The sequence below is a fragment of the Haemaphysalis longicornis genome, unplaced genomic scaffold (assembly GCF_048455015.1).
Source record: "Haemaphysalis longicornis isolate Haplotype H1 unplaced genomic scaffold, Haemaphysalis longicornis Haplotype H1 scaffold_1, whole genome shotgun sequence".
Classification (NCBI taxonomy): Eukaryota; Metazoa; Arthropoda; class Arachnida; order Ixodida; family Ixodidae; genus Haemaphysalis; species Haemaphysalis longicornis.
In genome coordinates, this window is record NW_027526203.1 from 252,732,484 (window position 1) to 252,755,113 (window position 22,630).

General features: G+C 48.5%; 1 protein-coding gene across 1 annotated transcript in view; it reads right to left on the reverse strand.

Moving 5' to 3' along the window:
• LOC144144320 (frequenin-1-like) overlaps positions 1-22,630 on the reverse strand; it is a 304,145-nt gene that overhangs the window by 23,787 nt on the left and 257,728 nt on the right. Inside the window, exons 4-5 of the mRNA XM_077675711.1 lie at positions 5,854-5,943; positions 4,332-4,410 (exon numbers count right to left, since the gene is read on the reverse strand). Coding sequence (XP_077531837.1) covers positions 4,332-4,410; positions 5,854-5,943 — 169 coding nt within the window. The remainder of the gene's footprint in view (positions 1-4,331; positions 4,411-5,853; positions 5,944-22,630) is intronic.

Below are 22,630 nucleotides of genomic sequence, written 5' to 3' on the forward strand. Positions count from 1 at the left end.
GTTCGGACGAATAGTATAATAATTACAGCTAAATCAAAGGTTAACCAGGTGAAACCAGGACTTAACCAGGCCAAGCCAAGCTTTCGCTTTGCATATCCTGGGTTATCTGAGCTAAGCCGCAGCGATTTTTTTTTTTTTTTGCTAAAGCCACTGCGCGAGCCGGGGACGATCGGCAGTCGCCGCGAGGCACGCGCTCATGGCACGCTCGGCATTTTCTCGCTCGTGTAGGTTTTCGCCAGTTTTTTTTTTTTTTTTTTTTTTTGCGCGTTCCGGGGGACAGTCGGCAATCCCTGCGGCGCATGCGCTCGCGAGCGCTCGGCATTTTGACGGTATGTTTAACGCGTCACGCGTCACGCGCCACTTATTGCGGTCAGCTACAACAGCTCCGCTGTTGAAACAAGGTGCACTACACGTCTTTACGAAAAACTCTCTAATCAGGGCAGCGCAGGTTAATAACAGAAGAGTTCATCTCATGACTTCGGAGGCTGAAATAAGTTTTTTGTTGACTATTCGGCCACTGAATTTCAATGATTTCTCCGTACCTCCGGCGTGATGAATTTTCTCTTCGCTCTACCAGTTCAACCATTGCTCCCTTCAATGCTGGAAGCCTAAAAAACATTGACGACGAAATCTGTTCCCTTCTATAACCTTTAAATCACGTTTTTTGTCTCTAATATCACAAACGCGGCTTTCAACAGATGGCAGCGATTAAACGACCCTCCTTCGTAAGCCACTGAGAATTTTTATGCCGTATCACCCGGTTCTATAATGGCACACCGCCCGCATAAGCCGGTACGCGCTATGCCACTCAGAATGGAAGTGTGCACATGGTTCACGATGGCCTTGTATTTTAGGCGATAGTCTTTTATCATGCACGAAAGAAGGGGTGAATTTGGCCAACATTGCAGTTTAAGCCTGATACAAACAACGCAGCCGGTTGAAACTTAGAGTTTCTCTGCGTCGAGGGCATGTGCAACACAACCCCTGGTTAACGCTTTAAAGATTGTATTAGATATGCGCTATAACACAACTGTACTCAAAATACCGAGAATTACAATAATCTATTGTTAACACAAACTCGGATATCTCGAAATATAGGTTAAGTCAAAACTTTTTCTCGCCCGGAATTTACCCCAAATAGGCGTTATGTATTTTCGCTCCTTTATCTCGAAACGTTTTTTTTTTTCGGAGGACCACGGATATCTCGATATCTTGACAGAGAACACACGAGGCAAAGTCCGTTGCAGGCCTCTGGGAAGGTCTCCGTTCGAATGCTTAGCTCCCACTACGCGCTGAACGCGGTCGCGAAGGGCAAATATACGCCGAGCACGCGCTGTACGAGGCGTGATGTCCCGGTTACTGCAATGCTGTCCGATGCCTACACCGTCGAGATGGCTGTGGATGACGCAGCTGATCATGCAGGCTACAAGGAGCCTCCAGACGTTCCTATACAAGAAACATGCTGCGCAATAAGGTATAATGTAGCGAGGGCGACCAACAATTAATGCGATGCATTGAGCAGCTCGATAACACTTTTCGGGGACCAGATACGGACGCGAAAAACGCGAGCATCACGCACTTCTTTCTTCCGCAATAACAAAATGGTTTTTTTTTTTTACTTATTTTGCCCTAATTACAAAATCTCCACTCTAAAGTAGACCTTTTTGTTACAAGCTCTATGGCTATTATTTCAGTGACATGGCCACAAATTTTGGACATTCCGTTTAACTCGAAACTCCGCTTATCTCTAAATTTTCAGCGGATTTTACGACTTAGAGTTGACGAGTGATTACTGCATGTTGTTCAGACCCACGTACCTCATCCGCATTCAGCAAAGTTTCTTCCTCGACAAAACAAAACGTTAAGAAACGAAAACAAGCCCCAACAAATTGACTGCGGATAAATATTTTTTGGCCTTGTTTTTATTAATCAGGTAACAGGCAGGCATACTATATCTGTGATCGTTGGCGAGAATTTTCAATTCAATGGGGTAATCATTTAATCCACCTCACTCGGGGCGTAGCCAGCCATGCGGGTGGAAAACTTCACTCAGTTCGGTAACGATACCTGTGTCGGAGGTGCAGCGTGTTAAAAGGCCCCTACGGATGCTCCAAGCAATGTTAACTATGTTGGTTCGTGCTTAACTTGCAACAACCTTCTCCATGTACTTTGTGTACGGATCAACCACGACGAATACATAATCTCCACGTGCGCAGCCATAACGGAGACGGGTTAGCAAGGAAATTAATGCCACGATGCCTGAAGCAGGAACCCATACTAACCTTCTGTGAAGCTCCGAAACCTACCTAAACATCTAGCTTGGATTTTGGATTTAAAAAAAAGGGGGGGGGGGGGGGGGGGTTGAAGACAATATAATACTAACGTGACACAAATATTTCTAAACAAATAGATGAAACACAGCCGTTTCGTTTCCTGCTTCATGACCCGATTGTCCGTGCCCGTCGTTTTCTTCACGGGCATTAAAAACCGGACTGTTGAGCCATATTGCTAGCTTCGCATAAAAAAAAAAAGCCGTCATAACTTCATTATTAAATGGCCCACCGCGGTGGCGCAGTCGCTAAGGCGTTGTGCTGCTGAGCCCAAGGACGCGGCTTCGATTCCCGGCCGCGGCGACCGCTTTTCGGATGGCGGCGAAAAGCGATAACGCTCGTGCATTGTAGATTTCGGCGCATATTAAGGATCTCCAGGCGTTCAAAACTAATCCGGAGCCTTCCACTACGGCACCTCATAGGCTGTGTAACGTCAGCGTGATAAACCTCATAATCAACCAGATCAATTAATTCTAACTGACAGCACTGAGCATGGTATCCGCATTTGGGCTAGCAAAGACGATGCTGCTGTGATATACGGAAAACTAACTTACCGCGCGACGCAGCTCGACGGTAATCACTGTCTTAACTGACTTAACTCTTACAATACGATGAAAGTTTTCCGGTGCTGTAGGGTACGCATGGACATTGAGTATGTCGTATGTGCGTGATATTATTTTGCAGCACTGGGCTTCGTCGAATGGGATATTGTGCCCGCATTCCACCGTAGGCGTCACAGTCAGGCACCATATCGAACCGTGGCAGTCTGCAGCCGCTGCGTCACGAGCTACTAAATCCCAGTTGACCTTTATTCGTGACAACGGTGGGCGCAAAATTGCGTGACCTTTCCGCGCGCCTATATTCCTCCGTATGTTTCGATTCTCCTGATTAAGTGTTTCTGTTTTTGTGTGTGGTTGTACGTGCGCAGGTTGTACCTTTAGCCACAGTCTATTGCACTGTAGCAGACGACAATGGAGCCAGTCCCCAATTCGCAGTGTCAAGCCATGGAGTGCTGCTCAAAGAACTCGCCTCCAATACTCTCTGCGAGGTGTTGTTTGTGCACCCAACAAATTGCTTTTGAGACACTGCATATTGTTTGCGTGGGAAGGCGTGTGTTTTCAGTGCCACATGCAAGCAGAAACAGTTTAACACAACAGCGTACTTTTGCTAACCGTGCGCCCTGTGCTTGTCCTGAATGTCCAGCATTCAAAGGCGCCCTTGAACGGTGAACAATCGAACGACTTTGGGCTGTTTACACCACACAGCACACAGCTTCGGTTAGGGCCAATATAGCGCACACTTTTATTCCGCGCAAGCACCCCTTAATTAAGTCCGGCAAAGGGAAAAGAAATGGAAGCTCACGAAGCCCGGGTTAATTGCACTCGGCGGCGTCTGCATCCCCTCCTCATTCTTTCACAGAATAGACTGATTTTCCTCCAGGTCTTTTGTGCAAAGGTTTCGGGAACTTAATGGACGGGAGTCTGAAATTTAAGCCAGCTGAGCCCTGTGCGTGATGGATTCTGCTGATCGTATTGGCTACACCCTGCCAATGTTTTTTTTTTTGTTTTGTTTGTTGTCGCAGCAGTCATTCTGAATTCTCGCAAGCCTCAAGTGGATTTTAAAAAACACTGGTAGAATACACACGTTCTCGGATTTTCTCGTTTTATTCAAAAATATTCACGGAATAGTGTGAGAGACTTACCTGCCCAAAGGTGCGCGGGAAACGGAGGGGGGGGGGGTGTTTCTGCTCTATTGAAATATCCAAATATCTACATGGGAGCACGCCATGGTTGACAAAGGGAGGCAGATGTAAAGGGCAAAATGACATGATTGCCCGTATTTTTTTTTAACACCGCGCTCCTCCCGCGAAACCCAGCTTGAATTTACGGTTCGGGAGCCCCTTCAAATTAAACCCGTGAGGAAAAAACAGAAACTTTGGTCCATGGCTAGAGTTAAAGCACTTAAAAACAAAGGGGAAGAAAGAGGACAACTTTTTCTTACATAATAATTTCTCTTCGACGTTTCCCCTTGACGTCACGGACAACGCTCGGATGAACTCTTCAAACTCTATGGAGCCGTCCTGGAGTGGATAAAAAAAGTTGTATGCAGGTTGATTAGGCAGAGAAACAGAAAACTGGTGGGAGGGCAACGAGGACCTCCTCGGTAGGTATTGCTCGTCCCGCACGGAAAAGGGAACGGGAAGCAGCACAGTCGGCAAATATTAAAATTTAAAAAAGAGGGGAAAGACACACAAAACACGCTATAGTTGATTAAACTTCTCAGTTTCCAAGTGAATAACCAGATTATTGTTAGGGGGTCGTCTCCATGTGCAAAGTTCGAACCGTTAGTTATATAAAATTGTACTTTTTTTCCTTTTTAGGACCCGCACTTTTTCCTGTTTCTATTTTTTGCGGGACACATTAGTTTGTATCTTTTACCCGACACCGCGAAACTACTGCAAGATCCCCAAAAGCACTATATAACCGCAGAAAGTAACCGTCCGGTTGACTAGCACCAATTGTTGAAGTATACTACGTGAACGCACGTCGATGCCTTCTAAAGACATAAACGTTTTGTCTGAGCATAGTTTGTCTTCCCCGGGGAAATGGAGTGCGGCACTCTTTTGAACGAATCACTAACTTCCAACAGCCTTTGTCCGGGCGCTGTTTCGTCATTGCCGACGAGCGTCATGTGACAACAAGGGCGGCTTAGAATTATAGATAATATTATTGATACAACTTGTACTAGTTTTACTGGTACTGTTGCCCTTTAAATGTGGACTTCCACATCTGCACAGCTCGCTGGTGACTACTGCGCCACTGGGTGAGGCCGGAGCAAGCGAAGTCCCCCATGCCGCTCCACCCCAAGCAGTTCGGCTGGCACCTTAGGAATGACGATGTCGTTGCTGGCGAGCCACATGACGCGTCGTAGCCAATGAGGACGTAGTTCCGGCGCATACCCGCGTTCTAAACAAATGGGAATTAAGCGGCCGTTTCGCTGTTACAGACAACCTAGGCCCCGGCTTTTCTCTAAATGAGCCATTTAATGCTTTCGCATCGATAATTTCTTGTGTCATGATTTTGCCTGCAGATCTTGGTAACGGCGTGTAGCATATTCCAGATTTACAATTGGTGCGTCGTTCTTATGACTTCCTCCTTTTCTTATTAACTATTTTACGGTGCGCGTGTGGTCAACGGAAATGTTCTGAATCTTACGCGACTGCCTAAGTTTTTATCAGACAGTGAAAGATTAAGAGTAAGTTCAAAGTCGTATCGCCGATAGCGCAGGTAACTTAACTAGACGGACCTTTGGGGAGGGGGCGGGTAGCAACGGAAAAGGGAAGCTATGCATTCAGGCATGATGACAACGGAAGGAAGGCGGAAGGATGAAACAAGCAGGTTAGGACCCGCAGTGAAAATAAGAAAGAAACCCTTTTTTTTTTTTCAGAAGAGTCGCTTTTTTCATGCTCCTCCCTCTGCACCCGCAATTGAAAAATAGACGGCACGTGTGCAACTGGGTTTACCTTGTTTTCGTCAAATACCCTGAACACGAGTGATGCAAACTTGGAAGGGTCTCCACGGGGAAAGAATTGCTTGTATATTCTCAGGAAACCCTGCGGAGAGAGCGAGAGAGAACAGCGGTATTGATACAGCCGAACAGCACGAGGTAGGCAAGCACGAACAGATTGCGTTACCTTCAGACACATAAAAAGGAACTTTTTTTTTTTCAGTTTTTATCGGCACTTTTTTCACATACTAGCTGAGACCAGCCGTGACAGCGGTTAACGCGGCTAATCGCTTCTAGACTACCTAACGTGACGCGAATTTCAAGCGCTGGGAGACCCACCCTCAAATGCGGAACATGGAAAAGGAAATTGGTAACAGAAGCATTTCTAAACCGAACCCGGTGGTAACAAAGAGAAAAGTATACGCTGACAAATTCGATCGGTACGCTTTGGTCATTTCGTTGGAACGTTATCAACTAGAACTATAAAAGCAATGTTTTTTTTTTCAAACATCTAGCCTCTTTCAAATGTTTGGGCTCCTTCCACGCTGCCCTATAAACCAAGCGGGCTGCAACCGAGCATTACTGCTACACTCTGGGAGGTACACCACAGCTTTAACCGGTTTATGGCGTGTTTGTGCCCGCAAAGGCAGCATCTCAAACATGGGAGCCCTTCAGTTTTGGTGGTTACTGGAAGTGACAAAGAACATTTCACCCTAGAAAAAAATACCAAAAACGGTAAGCGAGGCCCACACAAATTGTCATTCATAGTAAGTTGTTCGTTAGCGCGGCCGGTTACTTTATGAGCTTTCAAATGACTGATGACTGCATTACGACTGTTTCTGAATGTTCCCTGAGAGAAACATGTACTATCAACGCAATAAAAAAGAGGCTTGCATAAAGTGGCAGCATTTCCACGCACCGATAAGACATCAATGGTGGCGCAAAACAACGCCGAACATTTCGTACAAATTTGGAGTTTATATTACTTCTGCTATGTCTCCAGTATATGACCCGGGTATGCTGGTCTGTTAACTTTTACTCGCGTAGTTAGTCCTTTAATTGAACCATAATAGTGGCAACCAGCACGTTCATTTAATGTTTACGTTTTAGCTGCGCAACCCCACAAAACAAACAAACACGCAAACACATTTTTTTGTTTGTGTGTGCGTACGTGGGTGTGCGCGCTCACGAGTTGGCTTGCTATCGTAGCTCAAAATGAGGAGTTTGTTGGGTGACAAATTCAAAAAGGCAGAAGGGAAGTAGTTTGTTCGCACCTTAGTAAAAACACGATTAGGAATTTTTAAGGAGCCGGTCCGAAAATTGAGTATAATTCTGGCTCAAATCGGCAAACACCAGATTGCTCATCCGATGTTCAACAGAGGAAGCTACACCTACCCGAAGTTGTAGCTGTATTTCAGGCTAGAATGTGAGTTACACTCGCGCATGCATACACTTCCATCGCCATGGCGGAAATCTTCCTTGCTGCTTCAGCGAATTTGTTTTCTCTCGTTTTTACATTGTTTTCTTTCAACATAGACGACAAAAGCATTCCGTGCCGCACTAACAAGAAAAAACTACGACCAATATACCCACACCTTTGCACCCGAACATCGTGCCACTCACACCAGAGCTGTATCTTCTATTTAAATGCTTAGCGCGAATACTTGCATATAATACAGTTAGTACCTTTTTAGAAACACACTTAAGTGTGCGAACAATGTGGCATCGGTAGATTTTAGAGTTGTGAATGTAAATACGAGTACACCACTCGTGGCAGCCAGCCCGCAGAAAATGCCAAATGCGTTAACGCATATATCCACCCCGGTACACATTCCCGGCCTATGATTTGGGACGAAATAAATAGGGAATGGTAACACTCGATTTGCAGAACTCGTTTAAGGGCTTTTACCACAAGAACAGTGAGGTAGGGGCACCCAAATGCAAAATGAAGGTTTGTTAAACATACGTTCATTAAAAGGCTCGAATATACCGAGCAGAGTGCATGCAGTGGTAAGTTTGGAATTCAGTCAAGTGCTTTGCCTTTTTGTACAGGTGCAAACAAATGATTTATTTGCATAAACGCGAGATATATGGTCTGTTCTTAGAGCCAGGGCCATTATCACCACCGCTGTCATAATCAGCCTACTTATGTGCACGCTAGGATGAAGCCTCTTCTATTAACCTCTTACTGCTCCTGTCCTTTTCGCCAGCATGCATTATTTGCCAAAGCATTTCCTCATCTTATCCCTCCGCCAGCTCGTCGGTATCCTCGTACTTCTAGGCCCGAATCTCGGTAGCCACTCTGTCACACTGGTCCACCGATTTTCAGTTGTCTGCAATTGTAATACTGCCCACGTGCACGTGGTGCGGCGCTCCTTTCGCTTCCCTTCACCACATCGGGCTCTTGCCCTGCCAACCTCCTCGCCCCCTCTATTCTACTCTGTCCCTACCCCTTACCACGCTACAGCAATGGGAGGCTACGCTGCTCAGCTCCGACCCACTAGTGCAAGAGTGTGTGATCCAGCTGGCCGAACTCGCCGCTAGGGCCCACGGGCTCCTCCCGTCGACTAGGGGACTGCAGTGGGCTGGTGCTCCCAGCCAGCGCCTCTAAGGGCCAATAAAGTTTTGAACACCCCCACCCAGCCTAGCTGTACTCGTTGCTCTCAATTGGAACCACACGACGTCTTTCACTAGAGTTTGTTTCCTAATACAAGACGCTCGTTTGCTATCTATAAGCGTTGCTGCTGTCATTTTTCTCTCCTCGCCTCGTAAGATTTTTTCCCACGTGTTTAGTAAGTCCCGAAGTTTCCCCACCATTGATAATCACCGGGAGTACGCATTAGTTGTATACATTAGTAAATAGTTATAGAGGTGGCCTACTGCTCCTCACTTCTGCTGAGTGTTTGGCGACACTCTCCCCATTAGAGTAATTCTACGTTTGATTCGTGGTGTGGATCGGCGCTCACAACGCCAAGAAAGGTTATATTTATCCACCCCGTCTAGAATTGTATTGCCCAGGCTGAAGGCGTGCATTCTGCTGGTCTATTTACCATTCCCTTTGACCTTTCGTGTTTGTCTTTTACCCCACGACCAAGCTCTTTGGGTGCAGCTCTTAAAGCATCATTTGCAGGTCTTCTCTTGAGTCACAGATCACGACGAGTCCATTTGCAAGCCCCAAATGTGTAAATATTGGCCATTTACACGTATTTCTGACTTCTACTAATCAAACGTCCGAACTACCTTCTCTAGACGTAAGAATATAACGCACTCTAAAGATACTACTCCCCGATAAAGTCACATAATTTATCAATCCTAGGCTCCCACAATGCCCAATTATTGACTGAAAGTGAGCCAGAACGTCGGTGTTTGAAGATTTGCATTTTAGCGTAAATCATTCTTAGGCTATAGTAGGCCAACCATTCGTGGCGGCAGCAGCGCATCGTTCACGGCGAAGCCACACCATTCACCCCCACAAAGAGAAGTGTGCAGCTCAGAGCTTCACAATGGGCGTCTTAACAAAGAGATAAAAAATTTGGTTTCGCAGGAGACCACAAGTAACACCATACACCGAGTCACAAGTAGTCACAAACGTTTGGTTAATCCTGCAAGAGAGGTTGCGGCTCACTAGCCAGAAACGCTCGCTTATGATTGGTCAATTCCCAAGGAAAGGCTGCGGAACACAGCTAAAATGTATACCACGCATTATCACGTCAATGACGTCACCCACAGCGCACAGGATGCTTCGCCCCACGGTCAAGCTCATGAAGGAGGCACAGCGCCGACGGAAACGAGCTCACGATGTGCTGAGGTTGATACGGAGAAGGCAAGGAAAGGCTAAAGCGGCTAACACTGAGTATTCCAGCACTGTTCAACAGCAAGGTGATGGTGCAGGCGTGCCTAGGTATCGTAGGCGCACTCAACAAAAGCTTGCTAACGAGAACGCTGTTGACGTGTATGTTCCAGAGTTCATTCGTCTGTACCTTTCACGTTGGCAACTCACAATTACCTAGCCCGTTGGGATATTACTTAACGACGACCTTTTGCTCTGCTGTTTTGAGTTCAGTCTATAAACGTTTCTGAAAAATAGCCGCTGCCGGCGGTCATTTTTCGGAAATCCTACAAAACAGAAAGTTTCTGGGGAAACAATAATTAACATGAGCCAAATTCTGACTTTTCTTGTGAACAAATAACCAGTTAGGGCAGGCTTCTATTTGTAGAATGAACTATATTTCCAGGGGCCATGCAAGTGGATTGAAACGGAAACATATCATAGTTCAGCAAATTAATGGGCAGAATTTTTCAAATTGGGAACACTTCCGCGCACCGCTCTTAAATCGATGGTGTACACGGAAACGGAAATGCTAGCGGCCAAATTATTCAGAAGCACAAGTACATATGCCCAGTCATGTCAATGACTGCAATTTTTTTATTCTTTCCACGGAAGTCTGTTGCGAAAGGAGACTGGCGAGAGCATTCGTCAGGGTTGACAACGGTGCAACGATCGCTTTACGTCCTCTTCTTCCTCTGTAAAGCAGCTGCAGCCTGCAGATACTTGGTGGGAATTGTGCGTCTGCGCGTTTTCTGCGCTGAACATGCTCACGCCTGCGAGGTGGGAATGCACATCCTGACCAGGTTTTAGATGCGACGCTGAGAGGAGCATCTCTTGCCGGCGGCCCTGTCCTGCGTGCGTCCGTCGTCCGCGTCTACACAGCTGCGTGCCCGCCTCCTCTCCTCTCTCCGATAGCGAACGCTCTCTCCCAACATCTACGGTCGCGCTGCGCTGCGCGCGGCTGCGCACTGTGCGCATGTGCAGTACTCTCTCTCTCCGCGGTCTCCTCTCCTTCGGGCGCGCTGCGCATAGAAGCGAAGTGCCGCGCTCCGGCCGGTCTCTCAGTCGACGGTCGTCCGCGTCGTCTGTGGCGTCGTCCGCGCTTGCTCTCTTGCCGTACCCGACGATTGCTTGATGCGACGCCAATGGAACCCCCTTCAGCGCCGCATCAAACCAGGGTTCCCGCGAGGGGAGGTGGGCGTAATTTTTTGTAGCGATGCGTCGTCGGCCAGGAGTCAGTTAAGCCTCAATTCCGGTGTTCGTCGCATGCGTGGGCTTACCCTTCCAGCGGTGTTCCTGCTTACGGTGCCACTCCAACCTTGCGGAAAATCGCCGGGGTAAAGCGGCGGAAACAACTGTTCAATGAAAGCGGCCTGTTTTTCGCGTGGCTGGTATACCTCATCTTGTTCTATGACCAAGCCTTAAAACTGTATGCTCTTTGTCTCCATCTCTTCGCAGGAACGACACAGCTGCTGCTGTTGGGCAAAAGAGTCCATTGCTCCGCGCATCACTGTTTTAAAGTGTCTTTGCGCCGAACTGTGCTTCAGTGTTTTGATTTTCTTTTCAACACATTGCATACATGTCTTGAGGGAAAAAATCAAAACCCATTTCTTTTAACGAGAAAGATGGTTCAAACGCGAAGTCTTTCACTGCGCGAAATTATGTAAGTGGGCGTTGCCGATTGATTTCCTGAATTCGATTTGTTTACAAGTTTGAGTAGCTTAGAGCATGAGTAGATGCTTACACTTTGCGCGTCACATGCACCATCAACGACTTTGCACTTTCAGATTATGGCTGATGTGGCCACTATGTGCACCTGCGTCTACGTGGCGTGAACCACAGTACTGAACGCACATTGGCTATGCGTGTGGCGTGAGCAAACGTCACACATACGTGCATGAGGCAAAGCCCCTTCCTGAAGGGAAAGATGATTGAAACGCTAAGCTTTCTCCCCTCCAACGTGAGCCAAAATCCAAAATCTAAACTGCTTCGAATATGTCGGAATGGTGCAATTATCTAGATAGGCGTAGGCTTCTTAACGCGTGGGACCCAGGTTCGATTACGACCGGGAGAAGCGTTTTTTTTTTCTTGAGGCGCTTCGCATTTCATCATCATCATCATCATGGCGATGATGATTGTGATTATGATGATTACTACTACGAGGACGACGATGTGCTCTTTGTGGAAACCAAGTGTGTAAAGTTGGCTTTCTTGCTGTGTTTTCTGGCGTTACGATCTAAGGCCCAAGTGAGGAATAGAAGGCTTCGCTTTAAAAATGCTTTCTGTTTCGGATATCTTGTATTTCAGTGCTTCCTTGGCCGACGACACGGCAGGTGTTAGGGCATTGAAATTCTTGCGCAACGTCTACGAGCTTCAATCCCAGTGAATTTCTCACAACAGCATCTTAATTGATTGATTCTGGTGTTTAACGCGCCGACGCAACGCAGGCGATGAGGCGCGCCGTAGTGGAGGGCTCCGGATTAATTTTGACCACCTGGGGATCTTTAACGTGCGCCGAAATCTCGTACACACGGGCGTTTTTGCTTTTCGCCTCCATCAGAAAAGCGGCCGCCGCGGCCGGGAATCGAACCCGCGACCTCGTGCTCAGCAGCGCAACGCCTTAGCCACTGAGCCACCACAACAGCATCTTCCTTGTCACGTTCATTTTCTTCGACAGCGACGCCAGAAGGTACGGAACAGTCATCACGTAAACGTGTATCTTTGTCGATGAGGATGGTGCCGGAGGCGAGTCGTTGAGCTTAAGTACACGGTCTCCTCCTGGAATTTCAGATTTACTTGCTCCTTTGGATAGGTGTTTGTGGCTATATGCGGGAGTGATTTCGGCAGTTAACGAATATGTGGATTCCTTTGGCTTCTCAAGTAATACAGCTAATTTCGCAAAAGACCTGGATTCATTTTCAAGAGGTTCTGTTAGTAGTAAGTGCAGCCAATGGTTCACAGTAACTGTTTTGCTCGAGAAAAAGAAGTGCGTGTACCGGTCTGCCTCCACGACCAGTCGGTCCATTTATTCTTCGATAAGATATAAAATCGCGGAGACCCGCCGCGGCGGCTCAATGGCTAAGGCGTTGCGCTGCTGAGCCCAAGGACGCGGGTTTTATCCCGGCCCCCATCGCTGCTTTTCAGATGGACGCGGAAAGATAAAACACTCGTGTGTAGAGATTTCAGCGCGCGTTAAACATCCCCAGGTGGTTAAGGTAAATCAGGGGCCCTCAACTACCGCGCGCCTTATATCCCAGGTGTAGCTTCGGCGATTTGACCTCCGAAATTGAATTTAAAATGTGAGGAGACCAAATTGTTGGGTGTCTTCTTTGTTCATAGATGCAAGACAGTTTCTAGTTAAAGAATGAAGGGTGACGGTGACGTCAAGATTCCGTCGCTGTCGGTTAGTATACTCTCGAATTCTGCGCATGCAAAATTTTGAAACGTACGCACCGAGTCCAGCTCACCAGCTTGGTTCTCGGAAACAGTGCGAATTCAGTCGTGTGTGTGCGTCAATATCTCAGTTACGGTTGGCGGGCGTGGCGGAAGTTGCACGGGGCACTGCAACAGGGCACTGCACCGCGTGAACTTTTATAGAAAACTAGCGAAAATAAGAAAAAAAGCCTCTACGTCGGTAATCGAACCCACTGCACATTGCAAAGGTTCGGAAGGCGTACAATCCATTAAAAAAATAAAGGGAAGTTTGTTCAGCATCCAAAAGAGGGGCAAGCCTTCCGGTTTCGAGGCCGCCGCGCCATGCAGGTCGCCAGCTGTAGCCACGGCGGCACAAGGGATGAGACATCGGAACCGATGAGGTAGCACAGCTCCCATTGCACTGGTTTCACGCTATTGCTCCTACTCGTTCGATGCTTGAGTAGGCTGTACGACCGGCGCCTCATCACCATTCATGTACCACACTACCCCCCCTCCCCCCGCCCCCAAACGGCCATGGTCACTGGAAAATGATTGCCGACTGTTTCTGTCTTAGGTTATACGCGCACTTCCTTTGGCAGACAGTATTTAAATAATGATTCCTCCAGACTGTTCATTCCAACAAAAGGCTGACACGTGCGCCAATTAGATGGGAATATAGCCCGTCAAGGCGTCTTCCGCTACTCGTTTTACTGCCTCATTAAAGGGGCTTTCAAATGGCTGCGTTGTACCCCGCACTGCTTTCCGGAACGCAACGCACTGTTCGCAGCGCTGGCGGTGTTAAAGCTTGGGTGGCTCGCATTTACGATGTAGTTTATTTGACTTAGCCTTGACAACGATACCTTGCTAAATAAGGCGTTAAGCGAACGGCTCGGCATAGCTCCGAGGGTTTTCAAAGCGTAATGTCTCGATCAAACTGTTCGTCACAAATAACATTACGAGGCAGTTCTCTGGGGAACATCATGAATCCCGATGCGGCCCTTTTGTAGCTCATACATTGAAAGTTTTTTAAGTTTGTCTTTGTATGAGATTTTGCAGCCCGCCGTATAGCTGCATCTACGGGATGATTGGATTCAGCCTTTCAATTGCGCTGAAGCGCACGCCCAGACAACCCATTCGGCGCCCCATCTATGGCGAGACTGAGGAACCAAGCGGCGCCGAAGCAGCCATTAAACCTCGCCTAGTCACGTGGTTCGCTTGCGCTGAAGCGCGATCACAGAAAGCTTAGCCGGCGCTGAGCGATCAAGCGCCGGCGAAGCAGCCGTTTCACCCTCACCTAGCTGCGTGGTACCGAAGCGGCGAGACTCCGAGCAAGCGAAGCGATAAGAGAGGCGCAGCTTGCGCGCCGACGGCTGAAGGTCACTTTCGACATGTTGAATGACCTTGAAAAATGTAGCCTAGTAAAGATTCTGCTATAAAAACTTCGGATAATAGAACTGCCCACCAACAGAACATCAAAACTGCGTCAAAAGTACATCAAAAGATTCACTAAAAGTGCGTCCGAACTTCGCTGAAAGTGCCTTCAATGGATCGCCCAACCTTCAAAGACCCATGCATTGTCTTATCTAGGTTCCTTTTCGCGATTTTCAAGTAACCGTTTTGATAGCCTGGTTTCACGCACGCGCCGTGTGTCCAGAGAACTTATCAGAGCTTTTCGGTCTGATTGATTGATTGATTGATTGATTGATTGATTGATTGATTGATTGGTTGATTGATTGATTGATTGATTGATTTATTGATTGATTGATTGATTGATTTAATGCGCGGACACAACGCAGGCTCCGGATTAATTTTGACAGCCTGGGGATCTTTAACGTGCGTCTAAATCTCGTACATACGGGCGTTTTCGCTTTTTGTCTCCATCATAAAAAGCGGCCGCCGCGGCCGCGAATCGAACCCGCGTCCACGTGCTCAGTAACACAACACATAGCCACTGAGCCACGAGCTTTTCGGTCTACTAATCGGTCTATGGGGAAGTGTATTATTATTTTTTTGACAGGACGCCACCGCTCCCACTAAAGCTTTCGCTTTAAATGTTTATTGGAGCAAATGACTTGTTTTCCGTCCCGGATGGATGACGTCAACAGACTGTTGCGACCGGGTCCTGGCCATCCGCCTCGCCCTTTCCATTAGACAGATCCTATTGGTCCTCAGGGACCAACTCGAGGTGATCTGGCCCACCCAGTGCTCCTCACTTGGTTGGAGAATGGGGGAGGGGGGGGGGGTACGTTGGCGCCCGCACACTCCCACACCATGGGTATAGGGTGCTCAGCACGGATTAGTACTTGCATTCCAAGTCGTAGCTTGTTGCGTACATGGCATGTAATAAGGTTCCATACTGGAACGTGTTCGCTTGTAGTTCCCTGTAAAGGACCGCGTCCTCTCTTCTGAATTCGGGGTGCGGTGGTGGATACCTCCTCCTACCCAGTCTTTAGTGCTCCTTAATATCTATATGCCTTCTTCGGATTCCGATTAGGGCACGGTCTCCCGGCGGGGCCGCCTGGACAGAGTTTTTTCGGGATGAGGCGTCCGCAGTCGCGTTTCTTGCCAGAGAATAGTGCCCAGCGGGCAGATGATGTGGACTTTTGGTGAGTGCGGAATCTTCCATACATGTGTTTAAAAAGTACTATAAACAACACGTGATTGTTGTTTGTGTTTCGATGTATAATGCATGCTGAAGTATGCACATCCTGTGCCAATATAACATGTGGCCCTGCAATGTTCTAGATAGTGCCGATTAAGTTGGACACAGCATTGCCGAATATGTAACACATTCAGGCAAGCGAAACGTGTTCCCGCCATAAAAAAACTGCACTTGAACAAGGTGTTCGTGCAACTGCATGCCCAATAGCTGGCCGTAGTGTTAGCCCATCTACCGAGAAGTTAGTGATTTCATCACGGCTGAATGGTTGCTGAGAACAAATACTACGCCGAAGGCAACCAGTCGTGAACCACTTTTATTACTTTCCAGCGAGTTTATTTAAAGCATCCGAGCGTAATTGGCCCCGAAATGATTGGTGGCCACCGTCCTTCTGTGCGCCACGCGTGTCGGCGCCTTTAGCACGTCCCTCCTTTTCACTTAGCGCAGGCACCCAAAATCGGGAGGACCGAGAGACGTGCCCGTCGAGTCGCGGGAGACGATCGCGCCGGCGTCTCGAACCTCTTTTATGCTTCTCTCTCTATCCCTTTCAAGTTGAACACGTGGCGCCGCAATACGGTCGAGGCACTGAGGAACGAAGACAATAAACTTCAGGCTCTCGCGCGCACTAGGCTCCCGAAGAATGGGAAGCCCCGCTTTGTAGGCGCGTTCTCGGTACGCCCCGCGCCCAATTACGTGCGCATTGCGAGCGTCGGAGGCTTGCGCCACGCAAGCGCTGTGAAGCCGATTTCTTCGATTTCTGTGGCCGTTTCTTTTTCTCCGTTTTTATGTTCACTCACAGCACAAGCAAACATCAATTTCTAATTATGAGTCGATTTCAGGTTAGGACTCATCCAGTCTAAGTAAAAAAAGAACGCGGGTTTACACAGTTAGGCAAACAATGCAGGGCTCACATCGACTGTGCGGAATACCACTCTTGTATAGTTCAAGCAACCGTGATCGAGTTCCAGAGCAAGCAGGCCTCGCGGCAACCGCTGTACTGGGAGAACGCTTGGCAAATGTCGTTATTCTAGTTCAGTTTCCTCTAGAACATTAGGTGTTCCACAACTGTGCTTTACTTACAATGGGCCATATGAAACTGGTGCTTGGCGTCTCCTATCTCTCGAAGATCATCTACATAAAGAAATTACGCCCACCTCCCCTCGCGGGAACCCTGGTGTGATGCGACGCTGAAGGGGGTTCCATTGGCGTCGCATCAAGCAATCGTCGGGTACGGCAAGAGAGCAAGCGCGGACGACCGTCGACTGAGAGACCGGCCGGAGCGCGGCACTTCGCTTCTATGCGCAGCGCGCCCGAAGGAGAGGAGACCGCGGAGAGAGAGAGTACTGCACATGCGCACAGTGCGCAGCCGCGCGCAGCGCAGCGCGACCGTAGATGTTGGGAGAGAGTGTTCGCAATCGGAGAGGGGAGAGGAGGCGAGCGGAGGAGAGACGCAGCTGTGCGGACGCGGACGACGGACGCACGCAGGACAGGGCCGCCGGCATGAGATGCTCCTCTGAGCGTCGCATATAAAAATTTTTTATTCTGCCCCGAGCTCCCAAGGCTAAGTTGGTAAGAGGGATTTCTGCCCTAAACTGCCGTAATCTTTATAGGGGCGAAATAAGCAGTGCCGTTCCATGCGAGATTTCAGCACACATCGAATAACCTGAGAAACTGTACCTGTAAATTAATTTGGGCTACACCTTTATGGACTGCCTTAAATATCAAATGCCGCTGCGAACCGTCAAGCCGCGAACTTGGGTGTTTTTCTTGGTACCTCTACACACCAGTTTATCTAAGACGCGACAGCCGTGTTGATGGCTTGCGCCATGAGACGTCAGTAACGTTTACTCCGCTATCTGCGGACGTAAGGAATAGCTAGCATGCAGAACAGTATTGTGAGATCTACTTCTCGTGCCGTAAGGAGATGGAAACGCAGATGTACATGCACACCAGAAATACTTGATCAGCATTTTAAAAAAAGTTGGTCGCCATCCCGCCCCGCGAAAGTGGATGTCCAGCAAAGCTGTTGCAAACCACTACAAATGGCGATGAAGGAGGGCATGAAATGTTTGTCGTCGTCCTGGCCGGCTTTTCGGTTGCGCTCGGCTAATGTCACAAGATAAGGGTACTGATTATCAGCACTCTTTTCTACTACAGTTCCATGCCGCCACCATGATCACTGGTCAGTTCGCATTACGTGACATTTGTTTACACTGCAACGGTTCATGGGCGCCACGATTTTGTTGCTTATGCATTTTAGTCCGTCAACTCTGGTAGGCTCAGCTTGCCCTCCCTGGTCTGCGGCTGCGCGCGACTGACGTCGTTCCGAGTGCGAATCAAACATAACGCGTGTAACAGCATTTCAGCAGCAGAAATGCCCGGCTTCTCTGGAGACAAATGCTGGGTCCTGCCTATTCTGACGCATAAGCTCGGCGTCTTGGGCAAGAGCTGCTCTATTTAGTGACACTAGTCCTGTCTAGCCTTCAAAAATAATCGGCAAATACAATCTTTACCAGGAACACATGGTGGGGGGTTTCCCTTGTTCACTGGCGCCTTGTCATGCATAAGGCGGTTTCGATGTTTGTTTTGTGGCTTCCTTAAACGAATTCTGAGCTCTATGCTGTACGCCTGATTAGCCTGACGCATGCGGTATGCGTCTTAGGCCTTGGTTGCTTGGCGTTTTTGCCTGTGGGGTCGTTTTTGCCCGCGGCGATGAAACCGTTGGGGTGTAGAGGTATACAGCTTTGCTATAGTGATCTGCCAGATTTCACCGGGAAGTCGTTAACGAGTTCTAAATTTGATATTGAAGCGAATCTAGGCGCTAGAGAGGAGGACACTATTCCTTGACAATGCTGTGCACGCGCAATGCATTAAATGTCTCTTCAAGCACGAGGCACTGTCGAACAATCACAATTATCTGCCTGGCTTATCCCTCTCCGCCACAACTGGCGTAGACTGGTGGGGCGGGATCGTCAGCTGAGGGGAAGATCTAGCTATGACAGCCAGCGACACTGGATATTCTAGTGTACTTTTCCTGTCACAGAAAAAGAGTATCGCATTTAAACATCCGGGGTCACTTCTCTATGCATTGCAGAAAGGAGAAAATTACGTACGAAGCATAGGTACGAAAGGAGGAGCCGACAATGTGTTACGAAGTGTACACGCAACCTTATCCACCTTTGTGAGATACGTGCGGTTGCCGGCGACCGGCAGTTGTTTCTGTAGAGCACCGAGCTTTCGTACTTCTCCATGAGAGGTCGCCCCGGCGTATGCGAGGAGGAAGAGTCTGAGTTTTACGCGGGAAGGGTTTTCTTTTTTTTTTTTTTTTTTACGACGTCAGCGATAGATGGTACACGTCGGAGAAAATTCGCGCCGTCGATCCACGGGAAGACACCGACAGAGGAGCGGAGAACGGCCGAGTGCGTGCGTAGGTGACGTCAAGCTGAGCCCCGAGCTGGCGGCGGCGCTGGCTGCGGTAACGCTGCGTTCGCACCGCTGCAGACCAAGTTGTTTAGGAGACGTCAAGTTAAAGAGTTCGCGGCTTGCCCGCTCCCTAAGCCCGACCCGTCCATCGACCGACGTCCAGATGCGTCCCGTCACAGCTTGTACGCGTTGTAAAATGGAGTGCGCAGCGAGCGCAAAGCCGAGTAGGCAGCAAGAGAGGGCGGAACGGGACCGAGGCGACCAAATTCCGATACTGGTGGGCCATAAAAGGAACTTAAGGTTACTGCTGCTAAAGCGAGCGAGTGTGACCACTGACATGGTTAGAATGGAGAGAGCAGTTGGCACGGTGTATGATTGGCATGTGAGAAATGCGGTGACTCGGGTTTCCAAAGCCGTAGCGAGGCTTGCGCATCAAAGTCGAGCCTCAAGTTCGAGAGGGAGAGGGATGAAATGTTCACGCATTCTTAAATATCCACCTGCGTATCTTCCATTATTTTTGTCCTTTTTAATGCAGAGCATTTCAGTAACTCACGATGTCACCCGCGTTGGCGTCCGTAGTCTGCGTCCGCATCGCTCCCCCTACACTATATAAAAAAATAATACTTGCCGGCGCCAGGTTTCGATCCTACGACTCTGCGGGCGGAACGCAAGGTGCACGGTACTCTACCAACTGAGCCACAAAGCCGGCTTTTTTTTTTTCTTTATTGCCGTCTGGGCACAACACAACAAGTACTACACAATCAGCCCTGAGGGCTGAGAAAGGAAAGGAACATACATCAAATCCGCCGCGCTTTTAGCTGGCAGTTACGTTTTTGTGAACTTTTAGTACAGCTAGTTCGTTCATAACAGATATCACTTCGTCTTCGTATTCCAGCTTTAAAAACACTTCGCGGAGCTTACACACGTGTTCAACAAAGTGGCTTCCAACAGACTTTGCATTGACATCTGCATTCCGTACCTCCATTCTACTCTTCCATATACTGTGCAAACCCAATACAAAAAACAGGTCGTATGGTAGAACATCTGGTTTGACATCCAGGAAACGAATTCCACGTGGGGTAAGGGGGAGATCTTTTTTCACGGTACGTTGCAGGACACCCCCCCCAAAAAAAAAAAACAGCGTCCCAACAATCTATAAAGACATGTTCGACACTTTCCGGTTTTTTACATAGTGTACAGTCGGCACCCCATGGCAAAAATAAACCTTTTTCTAACATCCACGTTTTTAATGGTAGCGTATTAGTGTGCAATTTGAAGAAGAACGTTTTAACAGGACCAGGCACAAGCATTCTTTTCACTCTCCGTAGAACATCATGTCCGGATCCGCCACTATACAAGGAACGGTACATCGGTTCAGGGAATAGACAATCGATGAGGTCACGCGACAAATTTTTACGGTTTACAGTAGACAAAAATTCTCTAGAGAAACGCGCCATTAGAAAACGACAGGAGAAAACAACTTCTCTCATAAAGAGACTGACCGAAAAACGTGTAGCGTCCGCTGACGTCACTAGAAGGTCGGGCAAAGCACTCGCTACCGTGACCTGTAAAAAGGTGCGGATAAACGGGTCGGCCTGATCACGGAAAAACAAAAAGCGGGAAACAAGTTGAGCCACAACTTGTCTGAGCCACAACTGAGCCACAAAGCCGACACAGAACGGAAGGTTACAAACGTGCCTTATATCCTTGACTCATTCAACCGTCGGCCAGAGGTGCGCTCTCTCCCCCGCGTCCTCCTCGCCTTCTCTCCGCTCGCAACGGCCTCTCTCGCCGCGTTCGGTTCGGGCGCAAGAACAGGTGGGGCGCTCGCATCGCGCTCTCTCGCCGCGGTCGGTTCGCGCTTAAACCACACATGTCGTTCGCGCGCGCTGCGGTCGCTAACATCTGTGGCGTGATCGTGACGTCAGCATCACGCGTTCGCGTGGTGGCGATTTCGGCGCTATAACACTCTCTCGCGAGGGGCATTGGATTGGATTCGATTGGATTGGCTTGGATTGGCTTGGATTTGGATTGGATTGGATTAAAGTGGATTGTGTTGGATTGTGTTGCGTCATAGCCGCGCCACGTTGCGTCATAGCCGCGGCAGGGGGTTCACGGCACGTTTCACCATCGACTTCATCGACAATGTCTACGCTGGAAGACAACAATTACAACAACAACAACCAATACGCAATCCATACGACTTGCAGGCGCGCCCCCCCGCAGAAATGCTCTGCATTTGATCATGCCCCTCGCGAGGGGGGTGTTTTTGTTCTCATTCTTCCCTACATAAATTGAAAATGTTAACTCCACTAATCGTAGTAAAAACAGCTAATTAATTTTTTTAGCTCTAAGTCTTTTCGTTGCTATTATTGCTGTTCTTGCTACGCTACAGCAATGAAACATCCCCGTAAGAAACACTTGGTTGTAGTCGTTCGGGATGCACCGCTGTGGCGCCCTTCCAGACCGCGACGATGTGAACGGAAGTCTCGCGTACCAACGCTCAAACGACAGCTTTGGGCAGCTTGACAGCGAAATACTTCGAAAGGAAAATGCTCGAAGTGCGCATTTTCAAATTGTTCCTATGAGCTGTTATTAACGTATTCCTCTTCCTCTTTGCCTACCCTGTCCTTTATCCCTTGAACCCCCCCCCCTCCCCATTGCAGGGTAGCAAACCGGGCTCTACACATGGTTAACCTTCCGGCCTTTCCGTATGTTTTTTCTTTTTCTCCTCACTTTTACATATGGAGCCACACGAATGCCCTTCGAGCATTTAAAGGAAACTGAAACATCTGAGTCTGTTTCAGAGCAGTATTTCGTGAATCACAAAATTGGTCCTCAAAACCCATACGAATGCGTTCAGACTAAGCTGTCGACAAGTAGACTATGGTAGTGGCAGTGGCATTGTAAATCACGAGCAGTATTGCTATTTTGTTGCCAGAGGGCCGGTGCTTGGTGCCACAACGGATGAAGGAAAAACGTCTAGACCCAAGTAGATGCGTTTGTGCGCCTTCCGAAAAGAGTGGGTCCCTCGTGGTGCACTGTCCCAGGTGAACGGAGGAGAGTGATGTCCGGTCGGCAGTAAGGCCAGCGTAGTGGAGGACACAGGACCTGGCCATTGGCAGTTCATTTTGAGCTTTCGACTGTTCTCTGGTGCCTCCAGAACTTGCCCTAGTTGCATATTTTGCCACGAATCATGTAGCTTCCGTGCTGGGTGAATAGTCGTTCACTGCTATCCTCCGATGCAACAAGCCAGGCGTATTGTGAGTACAGCCGCGTTTATATACCGTACCAATTGTCAATGGAAAACGCATGAATAGGCTGGTGGGAGGCACAACACAGCAGAGAGAGGAGAGAGAGAGAGAGAAAAATAGCAATACTGCTCGTGATTTACAATGCCACTGCCACTACCATAGTCTACTTGTCGACAGCTTAGTCTGAACGCATTCGTATGGGTTTTGAGGACCA